Source organism: Phyllopteryx taeniolatus, chromosome 11 (assembly GCF_024500385.1).
Source record: "Phyllopteryx taeniolatus isolate TA_2022b chromosome 11, UOR_Ptae_1.2, whole genome shotgun sequence".
Taxonomy (NCBI): Eukaryota; Metazoa; Chordata; class Actinopteri; order Syngnathiformes; family Syngnathidae; genus Phyllopteryx; species Phyllopteryx taeniolatus.
Genome location: NC_084512.1, coordinates 7,536,269 through 7,561,122, shown reverse-complemented (window position 1 = coordinate 7,561,122; position 24,854 = coordinate 7,536,269). Strand labels below are relative to the sequence as shown.

At 38.7% G+C, this 24,854-nt stretch overlaps 1 protein-coding gene across 3 annotated transcripts; it reads right to left on the bottom strand.

Annotated features, from left to right (window-relative positions):
* Positions 1 to 1,934: 1,934 nt before the first annotated feature.
* Positions 1,935 to 22,195, bottom strand: rel (v-rel avian reticuloendotheliosis viral oncogene homolog). 3 transcript variants are annotated; one of them, XM_061790183.1, is made up of 12 exons: positions 22,108 to 22,195; positions 20,972 to 21,139; positions 20,603 to 20,641; positions 17,578 to 17,717; positions 16,537 to 16,685; positions 15,709 to 15,800; positions 7,322 to 7,462; positions 6,196 to 6,300; positions 5,199 to 5,417; positions 5,009 to 5,074; positions 4,823 to 4,894; positions 1,935 to 4,036 (listed from the first exon to the last, which is right to left on the bottom strand). In XM_061790183.1, the coding sequence occupies exons 2-12, from the start codon at positions 20,985 to 20,987 to the stop codon at positions 3,207 to 3,209; spliced, it is 1,869 nt and encodes a 622-aa protein (XP_061646167.1). In that variant the 5' UTR covers positions 20,988 to 21,139; positions 22,108 to 22,195; the 3' UTR covers positions 1,935 to 3,206. The 3 variants fall into 3 exon arrangements, with proteins under 3 accessions (XP_061646167.1, XP_061646168.1, XP_061646169.1); XM_061790184.1 differs by lacking the exon at positions 20,603 to 20,641 and having other exon boundaries at positions 22,108 to 22,194; XM_061790185.1 differs by lacking the exons at positions 20,603 to 20,641; positions 20,972 to 21,139; positions 22,108 to 22,195 and adding an exon at positions 20,506 to 20,598.
* Between the last annotated feature and the right edge of the window lie 2,659 nt (positions 22,196 to 24,854).

The following is a 24,854-nucleotide window of genomic DNA, read 5'->3' as shown; positions in this document are numbered from 1 at the left end:
TCAAAGTTGTCCACGGATGTGGATGGTTGTTTGTCTCGACTGTGTGTGCTACATGATTGACTGCCCAGTGCAGGGTGTACATGCCGAAAGTCAACATGCAACCCCAATCATGACACACACTATAGAAAATGGAGATAGATTTTCTTTTATTAGAAATAATTGATCATTTGAACCTTTGTTAACCTCATGCTTTTCTATACATATGAAAATAAACCTCCTGGATCTTAAAGAATTAAACAAAAATAAGAGTCGATACAATCTATTTTTTTAAAAGCTCGTGTCAGTAAGTCAAAAAATACTGCAAATTTTCTATCTGTGGATTGTCACTTTTGCTAAGGGCACGTACAGTGGATATTTAAAAAAAAAAAAAGTCTACACACTGCTGTTGAAATGATATTAAAAAAACAGAGATCAAGGTAAATCATTTCAAAACCCTTTCCACCATTAATAAGACAATAACCTACGAAACATGATTTAAAAAAGAAATCTTTTCAAGACGGAAAGTAAAACAAAAACAAACAATTGAAATAATGTGGTTGCACAAGTTTGCACACCCTCTTATAAGCTTATAATTCTACATAATTATAAGCTTATAAGAGGGTGTGCAAACTATTTATATAACTTTATTAGAATTATATAACTTAATTCTAATAAAGTTTGTTTTTTCTGCTTTCTAGAACTGTTCATAATTCCTGCCACCTTGACTAAGGTCTCTCAGTTCCAGGTTAAGAAAAACTGCACCAAAGCACGACACTGGCACCACCATGCTTCATTGCAAGTACGGTGTTTTTGTGATGATGAGGAGTGATGTTTTTTGCACCAAACAAACCTTTTAGAATTACAGCCCAAAGTTCAACATTGGTTTCATCGGACCATGACACATTTTCCCACGTGTGTGGGAGATTCAAAGTGTGGTTTTGCAAAATATAGCCAGGCTAGGACGTTTTTCTTTGTAAGGTAAGGCCACCCTACCTCACAGCCTAGACATACAATATGAAGAAGATGGGAGATTGTTGTCACGTGTACCAAACAGTCGCTACTTGCCAGAAATTCTTGCAGCCTCATCAGTGTTGCTGTCAGCCTCTTGGCAACCTCCCTGACCAGTTTTATTTTTGTCGACAATTTAAGAGGGACGTCCAGTTCTTGATAATGTCGCCGTTGTGCCATAATTTCTCCATTTGATGATGACTGGCTTCATTGTGTTCTGTGGTATCTTGGAAATTCTTTTGTACCCCTCTCTTGACTGATACCATTGAACAATAAGATCCTTCTAATGTTAAGGACGTTCTCTGCAGATGTAAGATGTAATGACTAAAATGGCAGAAAACCTTACTAAAACATCTGAACTTTAGCTGGGATTAGTCAGTGGCACTTTAAATGGTGGCAGGTATGTGCTGACTTCCACTTAACACGAGTTTGAATGTGATCTGAACACAGCCACATCCCGAGTTAAAGAGAGTGTGTACAGTTATGCAACCATATAATCTTTTTTTTTTTTTTTTTTTACGTCCCCTCAGTAAAATATTTTTTTTCAATTGTGTTGTACAGGTTACGTATACAGTAAGTCAAATCAATTTTGGAAAATTGTTTATCTTGGTCTCATTTCTTAATATGACAAAGCCTAGCATTTGAATATATATGTGTCGACTTTTTACATTCAATGTACAGTAGATTTACTACAAGGCAAGTCAACTGAACAAAAGTCAGAACTATTTAGAATTGTTTTGTTTTTGTTTTTTTGGGGTTTTGGTGTCATTTGTCATTTGGTGGCTTCAGGGTCCTGTGTGGAGTTTATATGTTCTCCCCATGCTTGCGTGGGTTTTCTCTGGCTTCCTTTAACTTGGTCATAATTATAATAAGTTATTTATATAGGGCCTTTTGACATATTTTATGAATGTAATGTAAGAGATCTAAATGTAATAAGTGACAACAGCTCTTGAATAACATTGTTTATTAAAAACTGATCCTGCAGTAAAACCCTCCAAACAAACCCCCAGAATATCGTAGTCAACAATTCTTAGTAAAAGTATAAAACATAATGAGATAGGCTCAAGGTGGTAAAGCAACTCTGTGCAAGATCAAGTGTTTGTCCTTAATTAGCCATGTGTCCTATCAAAAATATTTAAGAAGAAGCCTGAGCTGAATGACAAAAACAACAAAATATTTACATTTCTATCAGTCAAACATGTGTTTGAGTCTCTGAGAAGAACAAATGTGATCACTAGTGTGACATAGTCATTACTGAGGAAACTCACAACTCTGTGTGCTACCTCCAACTTCCTCATTGGAAATTTTAGTACCTTGTCAATTCATGAGCCATTCAGCAATCACTGAACTACGGCTAAAATGACAAAAAATAATAATGTTGCTCCAAAGAAAATATAGACAAAAATCTAAATGCACATGAGCAATATGTGACATTCTTTTACAGCGCAATAAAAAGGCCACAGTAACTTGAAAACCCCCCACCTTTTCCTCAATAATTAAACCTCCAATGAAATAATGATACATTTGCACTTGATTCACTCCAACGAGGAATGAAACATTACAAGGGGGAAAAACATGACTTGAGTATGTTTGTGTATTCATATATCTATCCCTCCGTCCATTTTCTACTGAGCTGGAGCCCATCCCGGGTCACTTTGGGCGACTACACCCTGGACTGGTCACCAGTCAATCACAGTGAACACATAGAGACAGACAAGCCTTCACACCGTCACTGAGCGGGAACTGAACCTACGCTACCTGCACCCAAGTCAGGTGAGTGTACCACTACAACATGAGTAACCCATTCATATAGACTCCTCTAATTTTCAGTCTCCATCACAAACTCATATCTAGTTTACGAGTAAGAAAATCGGACTATATCTCTATTTCTATATAACAGCAAGAAAAAAGGCGCACTGGAGCTGTAGTACGGTATTTCCTGTCTGAAATGACTTAAAATGCAATAGGAATACTAATTATTAGGTGAAAACAAGTACTGTACCATGTAACGATCAGCATTACCAACTGCCATGCCATAACTCCTTACTCTGGTTATGGGTGTGGAACTGCCAATTATTGTGTTCTCCCACAGATGTAATCCATGATACACTCCATGCCCACGGAGCATCCTCAGTAGAGTATCAAGTTCAGTTTTCAGGGAGTCAATGCTAAATGAGTGACGATATGACTTCTTCGGATCTGAGCACCTTCTGTTGATGTCATTCCTTGTAGTCACTGTGTTGATGAATGACTCTGTCCGCCCTGACCCAGTCATCCAAAGTTGGGAAGTGAGTCTCAGAAGTCATGTGGTTAGTAGAGTAAGGGTCTTTAAAATTTGGGTAAGCAAGGTGCGTTTTTCGTCCACCTTGCCTTAAAACGTTCATGTTGGTGCCGTTGCTCATGGGACAGGGAAGCAGGCTGGTGTATGTGTTTGCATGGGCTTCTCTAGAGAATGGCATCACAGACATGTTAGACTCTTGCTTGACTGAGATTTGAGGCTTTTGTTCCATTTGGAACCCAGTCTGAGGTTCCCTTCCTACTTGGCCCTTCAGAAATTCATTTCTTTCCATCCCCTCCAAGAGTGGGAAAGATGCTGCCCCCTTTTCTGCCCCAGGAACAGTGCTCTCAAATGTGTTCTGAATTGGACTGAGCCCACTAAAAGTATTCCACACATTTTGGAAGCACTGGTTCTGACTCCCTAGGTGGTTTAGGACCTGGTTATTGAAGGCTGGTCCTGCCCCCTGGTGCTCCGATTGGAAGAGCTGGTGGGACTCAGGCTGAACTTGAGGGACTGTGTCCAAGCACTGCAAGTCCCCCATGGAGAGCTGAGTGAGAACATTGCTCTCACAGAGGAAACCAGACCCATGGTTGAGATGCTGTGGCTGACTGGTCATGACATTAGAAGGATTCATGGGGACTGTATTCATTGGGAGAACCGGGTTAGGGTTTGTCAAGGAATGGCTGACTGGAACATTTGCTTGATAGGGTTGGTTGAACACAGGTTGGTGTTGCATTGAAGGCGGAGGCTGCCTCAGGTACATGTTGAGGTCTGGAAAACATAAAGTGACTTTAAGTACGTTTACATGGCACTTGAGAACCCCATCGATCTACTCAGTTTCCCTCATTCGCAGGTGAGCTGGAGCCTATCCCAATTGACTTTGGGCAAGAGACAGAATACACTCTGGACTGGTTGCCAGTACATGTCGACATACAGACTCACACCTATGGACAATTTGGACTTTTCAATGAACCTAACATGCTTGTTGTTGGAATATGGGACGAAGCAGAGGTACCCGCAGATAACCCACACAAGCCCTGGTGAGAACTTGTAAACTCCACACAGAAAGGCTCGGAGCAGAGATTGGAACCCCGAACCCCAGAACTGAGGCCGACATGTTAACCACTATGACATAGTGTAGCCCACGAAGAAAACAAAACTTTTAAAATACTAATACAGGAAACTGAATTTCTGTGGGAGGATTAGATCCAGAAATTGAACCCCATCAACTGCACAACAGTAGAAGAAGGCTAAAAAAGGAACACGCTGGAACCATATTTTAAAGATACAGATTTTCCACTTTGTGTATGATTTTACGTGGTCAATCTTTTGTCTGTGCTTTTTTTAATGATGCTGCGCATGCCTTTTGAAGTGCCCCTCGGGGATAACTAAGGTGTTTTGAATGCAAAATCAAATATTGACGTGTGGTCTACTGGTGTGCGTACTGGGGCGGCTGGGCTACTATAGTTCCTTTTTACTAGTGCCGAGTCACCACCAGCTAACTCCTGGATGAGTCCCTTGTGAGGCACTATATAAATCTAAGTTTTTTGTAATTACCTTGCATGTGAATGCTGGTATTCTGTGACGCTGCTCTTTGCCTGCTTGCAGCCAGGCCAGAAAACGGAACAGCTAGAAAAATGCAGAAACACCTGTCATATTTATGTATTTATGTACTTACTCTTGTTTTGAACATACTGTACATAGGCGACTGTTGAACTGACTCCATTCAGTCGCAAATCTTACCTGACAAGCCTGACATCTTCATTAAGTTCTCTCTACTGCGCTTTTTCTTATTATAGCCGTATGGGTCTTAAAAAAAAAAAAGAAAGAAAGAAAGAAGAAGAAGCATGAAATACATGTATTGTAATAAATCTATTGTAATACACTTAGATACACTTCTTATCCAACTGAGAGGTAAAGGCTGACTGCACACCTTTGTCATGGGGAAGATATCGGAAGTCCAGGGGCTCGCTGACTTCCAGATCAGAGGGTCGGCGTAGCTGCATGTGTACAGTGACTGACTCCGTTATAGAGGCGTTGTAGAAAGGTGGCGTCTTAAAGACGATGGCTACTTGGCGATGAACATCGGCTTGGGAAAATGAGCCTTTGGCTTCCCAGCCATCAGAGGAGAAAAATCGGACTTCTATGTCATCTAAAGGAAGGAGGGATGATGGAAAGAAAAAATGGAATGTGTATACAAAGAATATAGATGGCTTTTCCTCGGACCACAGTTGTGGAGAGTTTGTACTCAAGCAACAGTACTGTTACTTTAGCATAATATGACTCAAAAGTAGAAAGTAGTCCTCCAAATGATTACTTCAGTAAGAGTAAAAATATTCTGTGAAAAAAATACTCAAGTACTTAGTAACTGGTGAGTAAATTCTAATTGATTTTTTTGTGAGATCACGGTGTTCTGCCTGTTCTGACTGAGATGGCTTTGTGTGCAGTCATGTGACTGCCTGGCACCGTTTGATTGGTCGAATGGAGTTAAACCTTGCCACTGGTCACATTTACATTTAAGTTGGTCATGGTAAACAGTCATGTGACATTAGTCAAATGAACACTAATTGTTTACGCAAGCAATAACAAAAAAATAGAAGTAGCAAGCGGAATTTAGGTCATTGTAACAGCGTATAAAGTAGCTTTTCTCTTAAAAATACTCAAGTAATGGTAAAAAAGTACGTTGCATTAAAACTAATCTGACAAGTACAAAACGTTGATTCAAAACGTTTCTCAAGTAACTGTAACGGGGTAAATGTAGTTTGGGACTACCCAGATTTGGCTCAGACAAAAAAAAACCATGAATGAAGTGAATTAAAAACACAAACATTTTTTCAAATAAAAATCAATCAATAAATAGAAGACACTGATTTATAAAACTATGTGGTGAAAATATAAATATTATTCCAAAGGACTTCAGATCATGGTACCTTTTTGCACTTTATCACAAAGCAGGAAGATCTCATCTCCTCCCTTAACAGAGCCACTGTTGCTGTTGACCCGACAGATCCTCAGCTCTGCAGTGTTTGGAGCCCCTGTCGTTTTCAAAATGGAAAAGAGCACATGGGTCAAATCACATGTGGCATGTCAGGTTGTAAACACAGAAGTAACCATATCAAGTTAGATTCAAACAAACACATATTGACTGAGCAGCAACCCTCAAGTTGAAGCCTCACCAGGTTGAGTCACGTCTGTTGTCAGAAGAGGAAGTACTCCATGGTAACGCTGTTGTTTGAGGGTTAGTACGTATACAGTATACAACTTCCCCTTTCTCAATGTGTGTGTGTGTGTGTGATAAACACTGAATTAGTTCACAAGTGACTGAAGCACCTGACTAAAGACACGTACTGTATGTAATAATTCTTGCAGGTGCAAATGCAGTTGTGGCTTTTGCTGTTTTTAGATTCTTTTTGCATTAGTATTATCATAGGCTTGGAATCTAAGAATCTCCCATTACTCCAAATTGGTATTATGTTATTTTTCTTTCTAAAATACAACAAAGACATCTACATGATGATTATTATTTGTCATTAAATCTATTCATTAATTCATCTTCCGTACCGCTTATCCTCACTAGGGTCACGGGCGTGCTGGAGGCTATCCCAGCTAACTTTGGGTGAGAGGCGCAGTACAACCTGAACTGGTCGCCAGCCAATCAATTTAGCAATTTAGAGTCTTCAATTAACCTACCACGCATGTTTTTGGGGTGTGGGAGGAAACCGGAGTGCCTGGAGAAAACCCACGCAGCACGGGGAAAACATGCAAATTCCATACAGGCGAGGCCAGATTTGAACCCAGGTGCTCAGAACTGAGAGGCAGACGTGATAACCATTCGTACACTGTTCCGCCGTCATTAATATTAACAGTTGTTAATTGTACAGTTACATGACCATTAAGAATGTTAAAATGTTACTTAAAACATGACCTGTACACTTAATACAGACTTTTGTGATGACTGCTTTGACCCTAGAACACATTTCTTTTCTATTACTTTCTGTTGGAGTAACTGTCGCCACTTTGAACTCAGCGTGACACAAAACACAAAAGGCCACTCACTGTTATCATAGATGGGGTTGCTGACTACAGGGTTGAGTGCTCGAGTGTAGTGGCTGGTGTCATCCTGCAGGAAAACCTGTATACACAAGCGGACCACGTTCAGGTCATACTCTTCTGTCTGCAGCAGCTGCTCTTGTGGTACTGTGGTCACACACATTCACGCACACACGCACAGATACACCAAGATGATTGTTATTATCAGAGCGCAATTGCAAAGCATACATTGACAGTACAGGTCTGGCAGTCATAAACAGGCTCAGTTGTGAGTGGATGGCACATAAAAAAAAAAAACAAGAGCTCTTAATTGACACAATGCAGAAATGACCCTTGAAAACTGATGTAGGGAAAATGATTTTGAACTAATGTACAAATATCTCAAAATCACTGGCATTGCACACAATTGCGCACACCTTGCAGGGAGACTGAGATATATCCAAACACACGCTTCCCACCTACAATTTGTCGCCACAGTGACGCTGAGCAACGTCACAGCAGGGTGGAAAGAAGTGTGCGTGTGTGTGCGTGTATAACCGAGAGCTGAGACTCCCAACACACGTGACTGAAACGACTTGTGACGTGTGTGAAAGTACTGCAGTCGGGGCAGAAAGCGAATCTTTGGCTGGGGTGCTGCTATGCACGAGATGGAAACTCATTCATCGAGAATGCGTTGACTGAGTAGCATAAACATTGCAAACAGCTTGTTGGGTATTTTCCATGTTCGCTGTCTGCGCTTGAAGAATTAAAGATCGATGCATCTACACAGAGATGCCTGAGGCATAAGTGGCATATTTCCTTCCACCAATACATAGGATTGTAGTTGCCTAAAATATTTTGTGGGCATAACACAGGTCCAAGTATTTCACATTTTGTTGGAAAATGTGAAATAACAGTACTTCAGACTGTCATTGTTACTACGACCTAACAGTACTTCAGAGATTTCAACAGAAGGTCAAAACCTGTATAACTTACTACAATTTTCATGAAAATCTTTTATTTAATGTTTCATTTGTCCATTTTCTGTAGCGCTTGCCCTCATTAGAGTTGTGGGTGAGCAGACAATAGGGCGAGCGGGGGAGTGCATCCTGGACTGGTCGCCAGCCACTCACTGGGCACATCTAAATAGACAACCATTCATTCACGGATGTTATAAGCCATAACATGCGTGTTTTTGGGATGTGTGAGGAAGCCGGGGTACCTGAAGAAAACCCAGGCTAGCACAAGGAAAACATGCAAACGACACACAGGAAGGCAGGAGCCAAGACTGGAACTCCCCAAACTTCAGAACTGTACAGCACACGTGCTAAACACCACATCGCAATGCTGCTCCTCGTGGTTTCAATGTAATTCAAATTACGTATTGTGCTGACCTCTCCTTATTGTATAAAGCATCATAAAAAAATGGAGGGTGCCTGGTGGACTACATTGAAACAATGTACTGTACATTATTTCTCATTTGATGCTCCAATACAGCTTCTGTGTAAACACAGAGGACCATGAATAGCAATAAAGGACATAGATGAAAATAACAGTTTGTATAGTGCTTAATTATGCAAGGCAAGTAGATCATTGCAACGGAGTAAAAGTACAGTTTGTTCTGAACATAAATACTCAAATCAAAGTAAAAAGTATGATGCATTAAAACTACTCTGACAAGTATAATTTATCCAAAATGTTACTTGAGTAAATGTAACGGCATAATTGTAGTGCGTTCCTACCCACTTCTGGTTGGGATGAAAAGAGAGGAAGTAATGCCCTCTGATGAGGGAAGAAGTCAAATTTCAGAGCAGAAGTGAGCAGACAAGAGAGAGAGCTACCCATCACACAAACTGTGCTAGTACTGCTATAAATGAAAACCACTGGTGCTTCTTTTAAATTAACTTTCATGCCCATTTCGGGTGAGTCGCCGACAGCTAGTACAAATATTACATAAACTGGTCTTCATATTCAGATTTTCTTTTCGTATAGTACAGAGGCGAACCAAGTTCCGACACAGAACATAGTAGGAAAGCAACAAGAAATATTACTTCCTTGTGCTTTGGCCACTAGTTTACTCTGCAAACAAATAGAGCTCAGCTCAAACTCCGGCTCGCACATATCATGGCTAGCAGTCTGGAGTTATAGCAAACTCATTTGAAACGGCATTTACATGTATAATATACTGCACGTGTTTTCACCGGCAAACAAACAAACAAATCTTTATTGCTCTTAAGTTCTAAAAAAATGGGTGGCGACTTTGAAATAATAAGAAAATGCGGCTCCCTGGGTGAAAATCGTTGAGAACGACTGGTCCAGCCTATCTATACAGTACATAAGTATACAAGGTATTAATTCAAGCCCACAAAACAGTCTCTCTGAACTCAGCAATTTCCGTTTTGGAAATTGAAAGTATGTAAAACACAAGCACTTTTCGCAATCTGTTGCTCATGTCTTGCTCAAGGATACAGTACAAAATTCAAGTTGAAAGCCTTTTATGTCAAAAGTTTAAAGACACTGCAATCGCAAGCACAGTCACCCTGAACCAAATTTTGAAATATATATAAAGGTTCCATTCAAATATGGATGCATTTTCACAGCAAACTGCATATCAAGCAGGTCTATTTTGTGATTACAGGGGTCCTTGGTTTACGACAGTCCCAATATATAGCATTTCAAAGTTATGGATGGTGCACATGAAGGCACACTTGGTTACCGCCATACTGACAGTTTTTTTTTTTTTTTTAGTTTATTTAGTTCATTTAGTGTTTACTGTAAATGTTGTCTTTTTCATTCAAATATTCACTGTAATTATGACTTTACTACCGTGTTAACATAAGTGATAGACTTCGGGACATTCTGACAAACTTACAAATTTGGGTAATGTTGCCGTCACACAAACGGAACTGTATTATGGACAATAAAGCTAACATATTAAGTCATTTTGCAGCGACCTTCAATTAACAACATGTGAACTGGCTTGGGCGATAGGTTCAAGACACACAGGAGACCAAGCCTTATAAACGTCCATTGTGCTCTTGAGCAAGGCACCAAACTGTTTACATACACCTTAACCAAGACATCCCTTAGACATTGATGCTGTTTGTGTGTGCATAATTCTCGCTTCCAACAGTATCCAATGGAGGCGCTGTTGAGTCAGTATCAAATAGTGGCCAACAGAACAGCATCAAATCAGCTAAGGCCTCGCTACGGTGGCCGGGAAGTGCAAAACAATATTATAAATTGTGAAACACCTTTACATTTCAGAAAACACATTTTAAAAAAAACGAAACACTTTTACATTTCAGAAAACACATGAACAAAAGACGAAACAAATTACAAAAGACGAAACACGAAAATAAATTTCTGGGTTTGCGAGCAGTGCCGCCGCGTTGCCTCGACTCAAGCCATATAAATATTATGTAAAGCATCAAATGTTGCTTAACATCAATGCTAACCTAAATTCATAATGTATAATGTGTCTGTCGATGAAAAAGCATAGGTTGTGACCAGAATGTATGCAAGGTAGATCCCTCGCTCAGTACGTTCAAAAATGAATGAATTGCAAATATCCACACTTTCCCTTTAATTCTCGCCAGCATACTCTCTCTTTAACAACCTGCTTCTTCCTTAACTCGTAATTTATCTTTTTATGGTTTAGGCAATGTGATCAAGTACAATATATTGTATATACAGCATCAAACGCCAATATAGGCTCGCTGTTCAGGGGGTCCATATATACAATCGGTATTTGGGATGGACATCTCGTTACATCTGCGCAGCCTACCCTTCCCACTATGCAGGAGCCAATCATGTTGAAGCGGGGCGGGTCTTGCCAAGAAAGGGCGTGGGATTTCTAAGAATGTCTGTGAAACGGGTGTTTCGTCTCTTGTAATTTGTTTCGTCTTTTCGTGAGAGTGTTTCCGCTTTCGTTAATGTGTTTTCTGAAATGTAAAAGTGTTTTGGCTTTTGTTCATTTGTTTTCTGATATGTAAAACTGTTTCACAATTTGTTATATTGTTTTGCACTTCCCGGCCACCGTACCTCGCAGACCACTATTGTACAAAGATTTTGCAAATCTTTGACGTATATACATTCATGGGAAAAAAATTATGATTTACTCAATTTAAATTAGGTAATTCAAACACTTTCACTCCCCAAAGCAAGAGTCTAAGAACTAAACCTGGTATTAAACCCATTCTTACCATAGAGCTGCATGAAAAACAACATCCAACCTTTCCTCTAACCTCATCTTTGAGAGCTGGTGAACCCCCACCGCAGTCGGTCAACCCCTCCCCCTATTTAATGAATCCTGCATTCCCAGCTCTCACGTGGCATTTTCCATGTGCTCAATTGAGCAACTGTGACCAAGAATGGGGAAGTAGCTTAACGCCTGTTTGCACGAGAGTACCACTGTCTGTCTGCACAGGCGCAAAATGGAAAGAGAGAGGAAATGGCATTTCACTAGACATCTAAGATCAGACTTTTGGCTTGGCGTGAGAAGAAATGGGTCAGGTTCTTTTGAACATAATTATATTATAACAGTGGCAAAAGAAAAAAAAGAAAAAAGATTTACCAGATACTTCAAATAGTATGTACCGGTCATTAGTATTTTTTCTAAATTAGTTTGGCACTGGCCATTTCAATAGTTACTGTACCTGTACATGCTCCCAATGAAAAGAAAAGCAAAATGTCATGTCATGACATCAAATACTAAGCATCCAATCACATTGCTCCCGGGCACATTTTGGCACGGTATTTTAGGATTACTAGGATACCCTGTGATGCATTAACTGTGGTTATACTACTTGCTTCGCTTCATTTCTTTTCTTTGTATTTAAGCAACAGCATATAAAATGCAAATCATAGGTGGACTCCAGTTTGTAGTGTTCCATCCGTTTTCTATCACACTTGAGCACAGTAAGGTCACAGGTGAGCTGGAGCCTATCCTAGCTGACTGACCGCCAGCCAATTGTAGGGCGACAAGGACAACCATTCACACTCACATTCACTGATGGACAATTTCAGTCTTCAATTCACCTAACGTATGTTTTTAGAATGTCAAAGAAAGTCTGAGTACCTGGAGAAAACCCACATAGGGTTTTATTCTGCAAAACAAAATTCTTAATCATTATTTTAATGCTGGTTAATAGCATCAGCAATAGCTTAATCAAAAAACTAAATTGGCTGTGTGATCAAGATGAGAGTTATTTAAAAAAAAAAAAAAAAATCAGTTTAAATATTTATTTGCAGCCACTATTTGCTTTCCACACTCGTTAGGAAAATGTTAACTTTCTAGATTGGCCTTTGATTTGCACTCAAATTCTTTTGGCACTGGATAGCCACTCACACCGTTAGCACTGCCTGGGCAACTACCCCTGTCCTGTCCTGGTTATCCCTGTCCCATTTTCCCACGTTCAGATAAAATCCAACTCCTTTTTAACATTATTGTTGTTATACACTGTGGTTATACAGTTATTGTTATCAGAGGTGGGTAGAGTAGCCAAATATTGTACTCAAGTAAGAGTACTGTTACTTTAGAATAATGTGACTCAAGTAAAAGTAAAAAGTAGTCCTCCAAATAGTTACTTGAGTAAGAGTAACCAAGTACTCAATGAAAAAAACTACTCAAATAAAGAGTAACTTGTGAGTAACTTCAGATTTTGTTTTTTTTAAATCAGAGCATGAACATCAAATAATATTTAAAAAAATAATAATGTATGGGAGTCCGACACACACCTGCCACCATTTAAATTTTTAACTGCCCAAAAACCAACAACACACACATTGGGCCCTATAGATTTTTTTTTGCTTAAATGACTTCATGAAAAGCTGTTTGCTGAACAGACTTATTGATTGTGTGTTCGTGTGTGAAACCATAGGGATAGTGCTAATTTTGCCACATCCACTGCCAAAACAACAGTAGAAACATCTGTAACTTACTGCAAGGTGTTTTCTCAAGTTAGAAGTGGGCTGAAATTGAAGAGCTGCGTGACAAAGCTGTTGTTTTTTTGGAGTCTGTAAAATAAACAGTCGCGTGGCTGTTTTTTCCTCCCCAAAAGAAGTCATTTTGATTGCCTCGCGAAGGCTATGTGCGCGGTCATGTGACTGTCTTGTGTCGTCTGACTGGTGAAAAATGAGTTATTTTGATTGGCTCGCGAAGGCTACGTGCGCGGTCATGTGACTGCCTTGTGTCGTCTGATTGGTGAATTCGAGTCAAATGACATTGGTGATCCTGTTTGATTGGCGCAACACTCACCCGATGCGGAAGTCGAAGATGGAGTCTAATAATAGACGCGCACACGAATGGATAAATCAAAGTAGCGAGCGGCATGTCGATCATTGTAATGGAGTAAAAGTATCGATCCTTCTTCACATAAATACTCAAGTAAAAGTTAAAAGTACGGTGCATTTAAAGTACTCTGACAAGAACAGTTTAGGGAAAATGTTAATTGAGTAAATGTAACGCGTTACTACGCACCTCTGATTGTTATACTCTGCTTTAATCCCCCCTAAAAAAAGAACAGCTCACCAACGCAAAACAACAGCATGTGATTTCTATGACTGAGGTTTAATGTGTTGAGAAATTGTAGTTTTGGAACTGTTACAGCAAAAGAATAATAACATTAGTTTCGACACACTGTATTTGCATGGTACTATAGGGGATTGTTAGGACATGTTGATGTTTCGCATGGGCATTATATTACTCAATTTATTTCTGTCTTTGGTGTTTCTGTTCTGCGACAATATTTCTGAGCATTCATGCTCAATTTCTCAGGGAAGTGTCATTTTTAATTTGCAGTGCTCATTCAAAGCTTGTCATGCTGTGGTTAGTCTTAAAGGAGTCTTTCATTTCACTAACAAGTTGGTTTTATATATTTTTTCATCAAGAAAATGAAAATGTCAGTCATTTCCAATAATATTAATACATTTTGGAGTAATCAGTATATAATTAGATGCCCCTTTTTCGCCAAAATCAACCCCCCCGCCCCACACACACACGTCTTTGTGTGACGTCAGTGGCAGAAGTCGAGACCAAATTCACTGCATAGTTGTTGGTGTGGGAAAAAAGAATGTACTATACTATAAAGTGGCAGTATTTAGTAAGTAAATTAGTAAGTTAAAAATTGGATTGTTAATTAATTAAATTAGTAAATTTATTAAGCATCTTTCCCAGGGACACAACAATGACATGCTCACTGAGATGCATTTGTGTTATGCCTAGCTCAGACTACAGGATTTTAGTCCCGATTTGCTATCCGTGGCCGATTTCCCAGATCGTGCCAAAATTTTGTCGAGAACGACAAAACTTGTGGTAGTGTGACATAATCCACGACCAACGATTTGACCCTACGATAGCCCTATGATGCCAAAATGAAAAGTCTAGCATGTTTGATTTTTGGGGATATTTTCTGTGTAGTGTGACAATATCAACGACAACCCTCCAACAGCGAATGTTGACGTTGACCAATATGATTGCGTCTTGGAATGGTATATCGCTTCCCTTGCTCGCTGTTGTCAACATTTATTCACGTGCACAAAGCAATGTTTACCTACGCATTAGAGCATGATTCGACAGAACGCCGGCATGTTTACATACAAACATTAGTGGTACAGAACGTGTAACCTGCTTGCAAGCCGTATTAAAATATGTGAACCTACCTCAAGCTCTCTTTGAATGGACAGCCCAAAACATTCTCTCCCGAGCACCAGGTGACACCACCTATTGTTTTCCTTTTTTTTGTTCTTTTTTCCCCAGCATTGCTGCGGTGAGCCCTTGTTTTACAACAACAACTTGTTATAGCCATGTAGACAGTGGTATCCGGTTGTGGCGAAAGGTGACACGTTTACTGGTCACGCCTCCCTGACAGTGTTTGATTTGACAAGATAAAACCCAATGATCGTAAAAGACGGGATACGGTGGTACCGTGATAAATGTGAAGTGTTATGTGGCCACTGTCTGAACGAGATATGGCAAGATTTTATGGCAGTAGTCTTGACATAGTGCAATCGTGAAGACCAAATTTGTCTTGTAGTCTTATCCAGGCATTAGTTTACATGGAAAAGGCATATTTAGCAATAGGAGAAATCTATATTAAAACAAATAAAATAATAATTAGCATCTAAGAAAAAACGTTGCAAATCATGAAACTTCATTTCGGGCACACACGGTAAAGACATTTTGGCAACAAAAGTTTTAAAATTATTACTTTAGAATATTTTTATTCTGAGAAACAATTATGACCTTTTGTTGGGTAACAACTACCAAAAATTAAAAAACTCATATCAGTGAAATAATTGATTTTCCAAAGGATATTCAGTTGACCATGTCTTTAGCGTTATTCATCAAACTTTATGATAATGACCGACTTACAATTCCTCAAATACCAATGAAAATAATGAAATGGACTCACCATTGAAGGGGTTGATCCCTCTGCTAATCCTTTGTAAAATGGCATCTTTGACCTCCCGCTTCTTCATACACCGGATACCCAGATTCTGGAAACTAGGGGAGTCATAATATCCTCCATGAGCACACCAACCATAGATGTACACTATGGTGCAAAACCCCTAGGCCACCATTAGATTTGTTGTATCGCTAGAATGTCACTTGGTTGGTGAAGTACAGACCTCCACCAATGTCAAACAATTAGTTAGTAGGCTATTTCGTGGTTCATGGAGCCAAAAATGGGCTGTGGAATCATGAGTCTGTCAGAGGGGCGACGGTTGCATTCAGAGACTCCAACAGTGAAAATAAATGTCTATAAAAATTTATGAGCTCTTTCTGGGCCCATGCACCACCCCTCTACTACTTTCTTCCACTCTTTGTGTAATCCTCCTAACAGTATCTGCCCCACTATTTATTGTTTTACTATATGCCAAAATGGCATAAGAAATGGTAAATAAAACAACAAGGCAGGTTGTGGTGGTCTAAGACATTTGCACAAAGCTATACAGTATGTGAATGTTTACTACTGCGAGGTCCATGAGAGTTGCAAATTAGACACACCAAAATATTCTGAGTCATTCACACATGCTCGAGTACACACAACCTCAGTTTTCCCTTTCTACCACATATACAGACTGTATCAGTGATGACTCGGGGAACTCCCATGATGGCAAACATCATTTTTTTGTGTTTGTGTGTACACATGTTTGTTTATTTGTAATGCTTGACTTATTAAGACAGTAACTAATTTGATAATGACTCAGCACGTTAGCAGAGGTCACATGGAACTCACGCGATTACTTTGCGATCCGGCCCGAACTCAGCCTCGTAGTAGCCATCTTTGCAGTCCTTTCCCACCAGATCATGAGGATGTGGCCTGTAAGGCTCATTCTTCGTCACCAAATAAACACACACTTTGCCCTTGCCGCAGTAGTTCAGAATCTGAGGAGGAAGAAAAGCGAGCGGTTGGAAAGGTTTATTACAGGCATATGCAAGGAAAGTCAGTAAGTAATGTAAAGAATGGGAGCAGGGATTAGCGTAATTTCTCATGTATAATGCGCATTTCCCCCCCCAAAAATGGTCAATGGTGCGCATTATACATAGGTATAGGGGAAAATGAAAAAGCTTTTACATTTTATAAATGTATGCCACCATCTAGAGGTTATGAAAAAGATGTACACTTTCATTCCAATGTCACCGCCACCTAGAGGTTATGAGAATGGTGTAGCCTACACTTTCATTCCAATACGACAGGGGTACGTATGACTGCATATACTGTATGTACAATTGTGCTCATAAGTTTACATACCCTGGCAGAATTTGTGAAATATTGTTTTTTTAAAATATGACTGAACAACAACCATCATTAATTTCTTTATGTTATGTTTTGTTTAATGATAAGGCTTTTTTGAAATGCTTGACAGTTTAATTTGAATCCCATTAAAATAAAATTAAATGTGTTTCACCTAGCCTTTCATGTTTTCTTTAAAGAATTGTACCCATCTTACAAATTCTGCCTGGGTAATCAAACATATGAGCACAACTGTTTTCTCATTTACTAAATAAAAGCAAGGCTGTGAATTTCAAAATAAGAGCAAGTAAATAAGTATTAATAGTAAGTATTACATGTTCAAATAAAGTGCTTAACATAAAAATAATTCTTTGAAAAAAATACTTCATGTTTTGATCATATGGGTAGAAGCAAAATCATGCATTGTAAAAATGCATTATACATAGGTAGAAGGGTTTTCCAGAATTTTGAGGTCAACTTTGGGGGTGCGTATTATACACGAGAAATTACGGTAGTTTGGGTGTACATGAACACAGTCCTCACCTGCAGACTGGGGTAGGTCCTGTTGTTGTCCGTGCTGTTCTCACCAGGGATGCTGCCAGCCGAGCGACCCTCACACTTGTACCGGAAGCGCATTCCTCTCGGCCTGGGCTGCTCAAAGATCCGGATTGCTGGCTCAGCCACTAGGGAGGGGAGATGGTCGGAACAATTAGTGAACTTAAGTGCAGGAAACAGTTGGAGAAACTGAGAGACTTAAACATATCTCATGAGACTCCAAGATTGAGAGTACCTTTGTGTCATCAAAAATATGGATGAGTACATATTTTATTTATTTAACGTTTTGTTCCACTTTTATCACAATTAAGAATGCTAACATCTTTTAAAACATTGACAGTTAATACAAATTTCCTGTCAGTGACAGATTATTTTGGTACCACTTTACAATAAGTGTACCGTCATGAAGGGTTTATAAAGTGGCAACTGGTAATTAAGTACTTTGCTAATGCTTTATAATGTCGAAAATCGTAGTAACTACTTTATGAACGGTCATTAATGCGTCCCAAACAGTTTATAACATCATTACTGACCAATCTATACTATACTATCCTCCCTTTTACACATTTTAAAATGTAATTATAAATACAGTATATCTAGATATGCATGATAAAAGGTGGCTGAGTCTGATTGAAAGGCGTCTAATCTACTTCCAATTTTATTAGTGTTCGTTTCAGACCCACGTCGAAAAAAAAAGTCCTTTGAATTTCCTTAATTTGAACATGTACATCGGTTGCACATGATTAAAATGTGTCAAACTAATTTTAAATTAAAGTAAAACTTGATTATTTTTTACGAAAAGAGGGGAACATTACATCAGTTTACCACATTTTAAGCATGTGCAACTGAAAATTAAAATACTTTTTTCGGTGCACCTGCAACAGGTGAAAATCTGCAATAGAGAGAGACCAAATGTTTTTAAATATATTTTTACATCTCAACATGCTTTAGACACATGTAAAGTTATCAAAAAACAATTTTTGAAAACATTCTTAATGTATTTAAATACTTAAAAAATGAAAACACAAAATGTATAGTAAATACGGTGCGTAGAGTATACTAGTAGTGCTGTGCGATACAACATTTTCTTATCCCGATAAAGATATATATCCTGATGTAGTACTTTTCTTTAAAATGACTTATCTGATAGCTTTTCTTCATTTATTTACAAAACTCAAATTTTATATCGAAAAAAAATGAATAAAAGATTAATAACACAATAAAATGCTAATATCCAGTGGAAAAAGTCAAAATATCTGGCATTATAACCACCGGAATTGAAATAAATACAATACCAAAGAATTGAAATAAATACAACAACAAATATACAGTTTCAGAGGTTTTAGAAGCATGAGTGGTCAGCTTGTTGTGACGTGAAATTTTATGTTTTGTTTCACTTTGTTTGCTATTTTATGTTTTGTTTCACGTGTTTCACAAGTTGAGGGCTCGGAAAAGCTTGTCAACTCTTGCCAGCTTCAGACATGATATCTTACATGCAAATATGTACTGCTAAAAAACTGTACCATGTACTATTTTTTTTCTTTTCATCACTTTGTGGTTTTGGGGTAACGTTAGTGCTTTGTCACAACTAAACGCTGTCTCTGCAGTTTTTCATGTCTTGTCTTTAAGTGGTATAAAAGAGTCGCTAGTAACTACTTGTTCCCAACATGTTTTCAGATTACCGTTTTTTGATCGGTGTCTGCCCTTTTAAAACCAAACCACAGAACAACGGTTCCCTCTTTTTGGCAATGACTGGACTGTGTTTCCACTTCATCTGCTAAACTATCTGTGTCTGCCATGTTGTTTACATTCATGCTTCTCAAGCAGAGTATTTGCAGGTGATGTAAAAATGCTACTGTGAAGCAGTAGCATCGCTGCAATTATATTAACCTTGTAAAAATGCTACTGTGAAGCAGTAGCATCGCTGCAATTACACTAACCTTCATTTATTGTTCATATAATTTTTGCAGGCATGTGCACAGACATTTTTGTGGCTAGGTGCTCTATCCCAAAAAAGGGAACCCATCGCCAAAATTATTCCGACAATTAAGAAAAAAAAGTTGCGTGTACTTAACCCATTTAGTGCCAAATACGTACTGATACATTTTCAGGTTCATTTATTTATTTATTTTAAATTAAAATTGTAATAGAGGGTTTGTCGCAGCTCCACAATAAGTATCTAAGGCGTGGTAAATCTAGTCCAGATGGCAGCAGTAGCTTTGATCAGAACTTTGTCACCATGTCAGAGGAAGACCATATCCAGTGAGTACCCAAGTGACATGGTGTAGCATTGTAGGGTTGAGAGAGAGAGAGAGAGAGAGAGAGAGAGAGAGAGACACGGAGAGTCACTGTTAGAGTGAAAAACCATGGAAAAATACAGACATTTTACTCTAAAACAGAGTTTTGCTAACGCCAAAAAGAATGACGATGTACGATTGTCATCCTTTTCCCAAAAAAGAAAGAGATGATGCTACAACAACAAACAGCGTGTAAAGCTGGTCGTGTCGAGTGTTCGAAGGCCCGAGGTCCGACCAGATCCACTGCACTTTTTTGAAACATTTGGGGTCAAAACTGCATTTCTTAAAATTATCGAATGACGCTCCCCCACTGTGCCTGTGTCAGAGGAACTAGAAGTGAATCAGGAAGTTTCATGTGATGTGGACAGAACATTGATGTGACAGGTGCCCCACCAGACTGAGACGCTCTCTCTCTGTCTCACAACCACAGACATCAAGGGTGTCAGTACAAAACAAGCCCTGTCACATTTCTGTCCTAACTAAGTATGGGGTGCCAACTGGAAAAATGTGACGCTTACATCACAGATTGAGTGATAGCGTCAATCCCGAGCTGATGGTTCAAATTGCCCTACCTCCCAAACGCAGCTGTGAGACAAAACAAAAACCACTGGCTTCTTACCCTCCAAACAAAATGGGGAAGTGAAAGTACACTGCTATGCATTCAGTGATCGAGTTTGCTTTCTTTTGTGGTTCTTTGACTCTTGCGTTGGACTTACTCAGATGTGGGTCATCCTCAAGCATGGAAGGCAATAGAACTGGAAAAAAAGAATCACGGGAATGAAAAATGTTTCATCAAAGTAGTGATGAATGAGTCTGGACAAACCTTTGCTATGTGCTGCAAAATAAGTTATTTTAGCAATTTCCTGACACAATGCAAAGAGGAGGAGGTCACTATGTTGAATAAAAGTGGGAAGAAAAAGGTTATTTTAGAGATGAACAGTAGTACTGTAGTGTTGCCATTCTGGAGCCAGTCATATCGCCATACACATACAACGTATTACTAACATCAGTATTCATTTATTACATCTTTCAGTGTCCAGATATTGTAATTTTGTATAATAAATAAAATGGGGATTGTTACTCACCATCCATGATGCACATGCAAACACACTGTCGACTTGTCAAAGGCTTCTGACTTGCTCAGAGTGAGTGAAAGAGGAGGACTAGAATAGTGTAGTCGGTGAAGGAAGTGCCTGGGCGGAAATCCCCCAGAGGAATGGGCCAATCAGGAGCTTGTGAGTCACGCCATAGATCTTACACACAACGAAGAAAGTTCTTCATCTTGATAGTGCTTCATACACAGTCACACAGAACATTTCTTGAATCATGAATATGGCAACAACAACTATTTATCTGTTATGATCATTTATTATTATATATCCATAATATTGGTGGCCATTTTAAACATTAAAAGTGAATTCATAGTGTCCCAAAATTTTCTACTGACGGGAACGTACCGAAAAATGAAAGAAACAGGGGTCCACTTTACCTTACTGTGTTAATGAAACGTGCTAAAAAACAATTCAATGTTTGACATATGCTAAGCAGTTACTCGTATTTAAAAGAAAAGAAAGAAAAACGGTATACATTTCATATTTTTAACTTTAAAAAATGTGAATACAAATTGTTTATCTAGTAAATTTCCAATTGGTTAACAATTTTAAGTTTAAAAAAATCCTGACAACTTTTTATTAAACTTGTTTTAAATAATTTTTACATTTAATTTATATAAATACAAAGTGAGATATCTTGTGAGATTCAACCCTTACATTTTCATTTTCTGTAAAAAAAAATAATAAAAATAAAAGCACTTCCAGAGGTGTGGAGTCAAAACATTTACTCAAGCAAGAGAGACCTTTGACTATTATGTTTCAAGTAAAAGTCAAAACATGTCCTCCAGTCCAAATATTGTATTTACTTAAGAGTAAGTAGTCAGTGAAAACACTACTCAAGTACCAAATAACCGGCGAGAAACTTCTAATTTATTCATATTTAATCAGATTAACATACTTTATAGGCAAAAATATAAAATAGGAATGTGCAAATTCAGATATTGCCCAACAATATCACTTTAACTAAAACAATTTTTTTCAGATAAAATAAATTGTTTACACCTTTGAAACAATAGGCTCACCGGGCTAAGATTTGTAATAACATAATTAAATACCACTGTACTGAACTTCGACAGGTGGAGTCACCCACATTTTCATTGCCAACTTACATTTTTATCTTCAACGCTGTTTATACATTGTCGATTCTCCCTGCACTTTTTGAATGCAGACAGTTTCAGCAGGGAAGAAAGAGAACTCTGAAGGATTTAGATGAGCTGGAATTTGCATTCACATGCAGTTAACCTGCTGGTTTTTATCCCACAGAGCATTACATTTTGCAAATGCAAACCGACACAGCCTCTTATATGTTTCTTCAGTTCCAAGTGGAGTTCTTGTAGGCTGAAATGCCGACAATGCAGGCAGGCACAGTTGACAGTGTACGACACAGCTGGTTAGTTTTTTTTCTTTCCATCATCCATCCATTTTATACAGCGCGTATCCTTATTGGGTTCACAGGTGACCTGGATTCTATCTCTAAGGTAAATAACGTTTTCTGCCAGATTTCACTTAGATAAATCACTTACAAACATTGATTCTGTGCGAGGCCACACAGCTCGACTCTGTGCGATCATATAACTGCTTGGCTCCGTTTGATTGGTGAATGGAGTCAAACGTCACTGTAGTGGTTATGTTGGATTGGTGAAACAGAATCATGTGACGAAAGTCTCACCGACACACCACATTTTGATCCAAGCAGATACATGAAAATAAAACGTGGAATTTAGCTCACTATAACGGAGCGAAAATAGCGTTTATCTCATACAAACATTCCCAAATAAAAGTATGTTGCATTCCATATTTTGCCAAACCAACTCTTATTCATTCATTCTTACGCTGTAATAATTCATTTGGCTATTGTTACGGTGACGTCTGGAAGATGCGGAAGATACTGACTTCATAAATGACGATACTGTCAATGAAACCTGAGACAAACGTTTGTAAGGTAGTCAATATTACATTTGAAGTTAAAACAAATGTAAATGTAGGGGCTTGAGCAAAGAGAGTTTATAGAATTCTGAAAAGACTTAAGTTGTGTTAAAAACCGGTGATATTTTTTCTGATTTGGAAAGCATATTCATGTACCCAAACTTAGTGGACAGCTTGTGAAAAACTGAAATCTTTGGCACCATTCTAAGGAAGCCAAACAGATAGGGTATGGATAAATGTGGACATGGAACTTACAAATGTTAATACAGAACCTCACTTTGGTTTATACGTTAGTCGTCCCAACAGGATTCTCATGAAAAATGCACTTAACAATTTGTCCAGTGTACTTTCAGCTGTACAATCTAAATAAGTAATATATATATATACATATATAAGCTTTGCACGATCAGGATTTTTGGGGCCGATCACCAAGTTTAAAAAAACTATAACCGATCACAAGATGGAGCAATGTGTCTATTTAAATGACTTGTTCATTTACTGTATATACTTGTGTACTGTATACTGAGTATCTTCAAAAGTGTTCTCTAGCAATTTAAACAAAAGGTAAAACAATTACCTCTAGAGCGGCATTCAAGGATTGGCCACTGACATAAGTTTTTAAGGTCATGTCAGGTCAAAGCAACATTACATGGCAGAAATAATGGGTGCTAACTTGGTGTAATGAAATTACTTTATTGTAATGAAATTACTTCGCACAGACCGAAACTTTAGAGCAAGATTCAACAGAACGCCGGCATATTTACTACAACCGTTAGTGCTAGCACTAGCTTGCTACGCTACAGAATGTTTTGTTGCCTTCTTCCGAGCAGTATTGTCTTAAAAGTATGTGAACATACCTCCAGCAATCCATAAATAATGAGCATCGGTGATGACCACCACACGTTTTTCCTTATTTTATTATCCCCTCCACACACAATAAATTTGCACAATTGCTTGTTGTTGTCGTCGCCATGGTAACGAGTGTATCCGGTCGCATTTGAGTTGACAAGATAAAGCCCAGTGATCGTAAAAGACGGGATGCAGTGGTATCGGAATATTTTATTGATTTTATTGCAGTAGTCTGACATCGTGCAATCGTGAAAGACCAAATTTGTCTTGTAGTCTGATCCACGCATTACACGTTGTCTGTCCCACACCGCCGCCATGTTTGTTTTTTTTTCTTCCCCAAAATAATTTTATTGGCGGTCAGATATTTACAGTACTACGTCAAAAGATTTGAACCCTGGTCCTCAGAACTGTGAGGCAGATGTGCTAACCAGTCGTGTCACCGTGCCACCACTGCTAGCTCATTTGACAGTTCAATTTGTCAATGATTACAGGACATGGGATAGCCAAATACCTGATTAGTCGATTTGTTGATCATTGAGAATTCTGAGGATTGAGAGGAGCTGATGGTGACTTCAAGAAATGGAGGTCTCAACTTGTTTGTGGAAACAAACAATGTTACGTCAGAGCTACATTCATGGAGACAATGGCCTAAAAACAGGCCAGAACGTTCAAAGGGATTCTCCTATTGCAACTTTACATTTGGATGAAAAGTGAAAAGAGTGAGTTTACCCAGGTAGGCCAAGTTGGCAAGTATAGACAGCCTTCCCAGAAGAGTTGAAGCTGGTATGTCTGCAAAGGATCAACCAACATCACATTGAACCCTATGGATTAGGAATGGGATGTCACTTATGTTCACATGTGAATCAAGGCAGGTGAGCAAATACTTTTGGCAACATAGTGTATGTTTGAAGATAAGTGCTGAAATTGTGCAAAGACTGATTGTTGAAATATGGTTTAAAACTCTTTTTCACCTATTTTCCTGATTTTGTGGGCGGGGCTAAAAAGTATCCTTGTGACATCACAAGAATGCGACTTCCCCACTATATAAACACTAAGCCGCCTTATTCCATGCAGTGGCCCC

Coding starts and splice junctions, on each gene's coding strand:
- rel (XM_061790183.1), bottom strand. Junction 16,686..17,577: donor GGACCTACCCCAGTCTGCAG/GTGAGGACTGTG, acceptor CTTCCTCCTCAG/ATTCTGAACTACTGCGGCAA. Junction 4,037..4,822: donor TACCAGCATTCACATGCAAG/GTAATTACAAAA, acceptor TATGTTTTCCAG/ACCTCAACATGTACCTGAGG.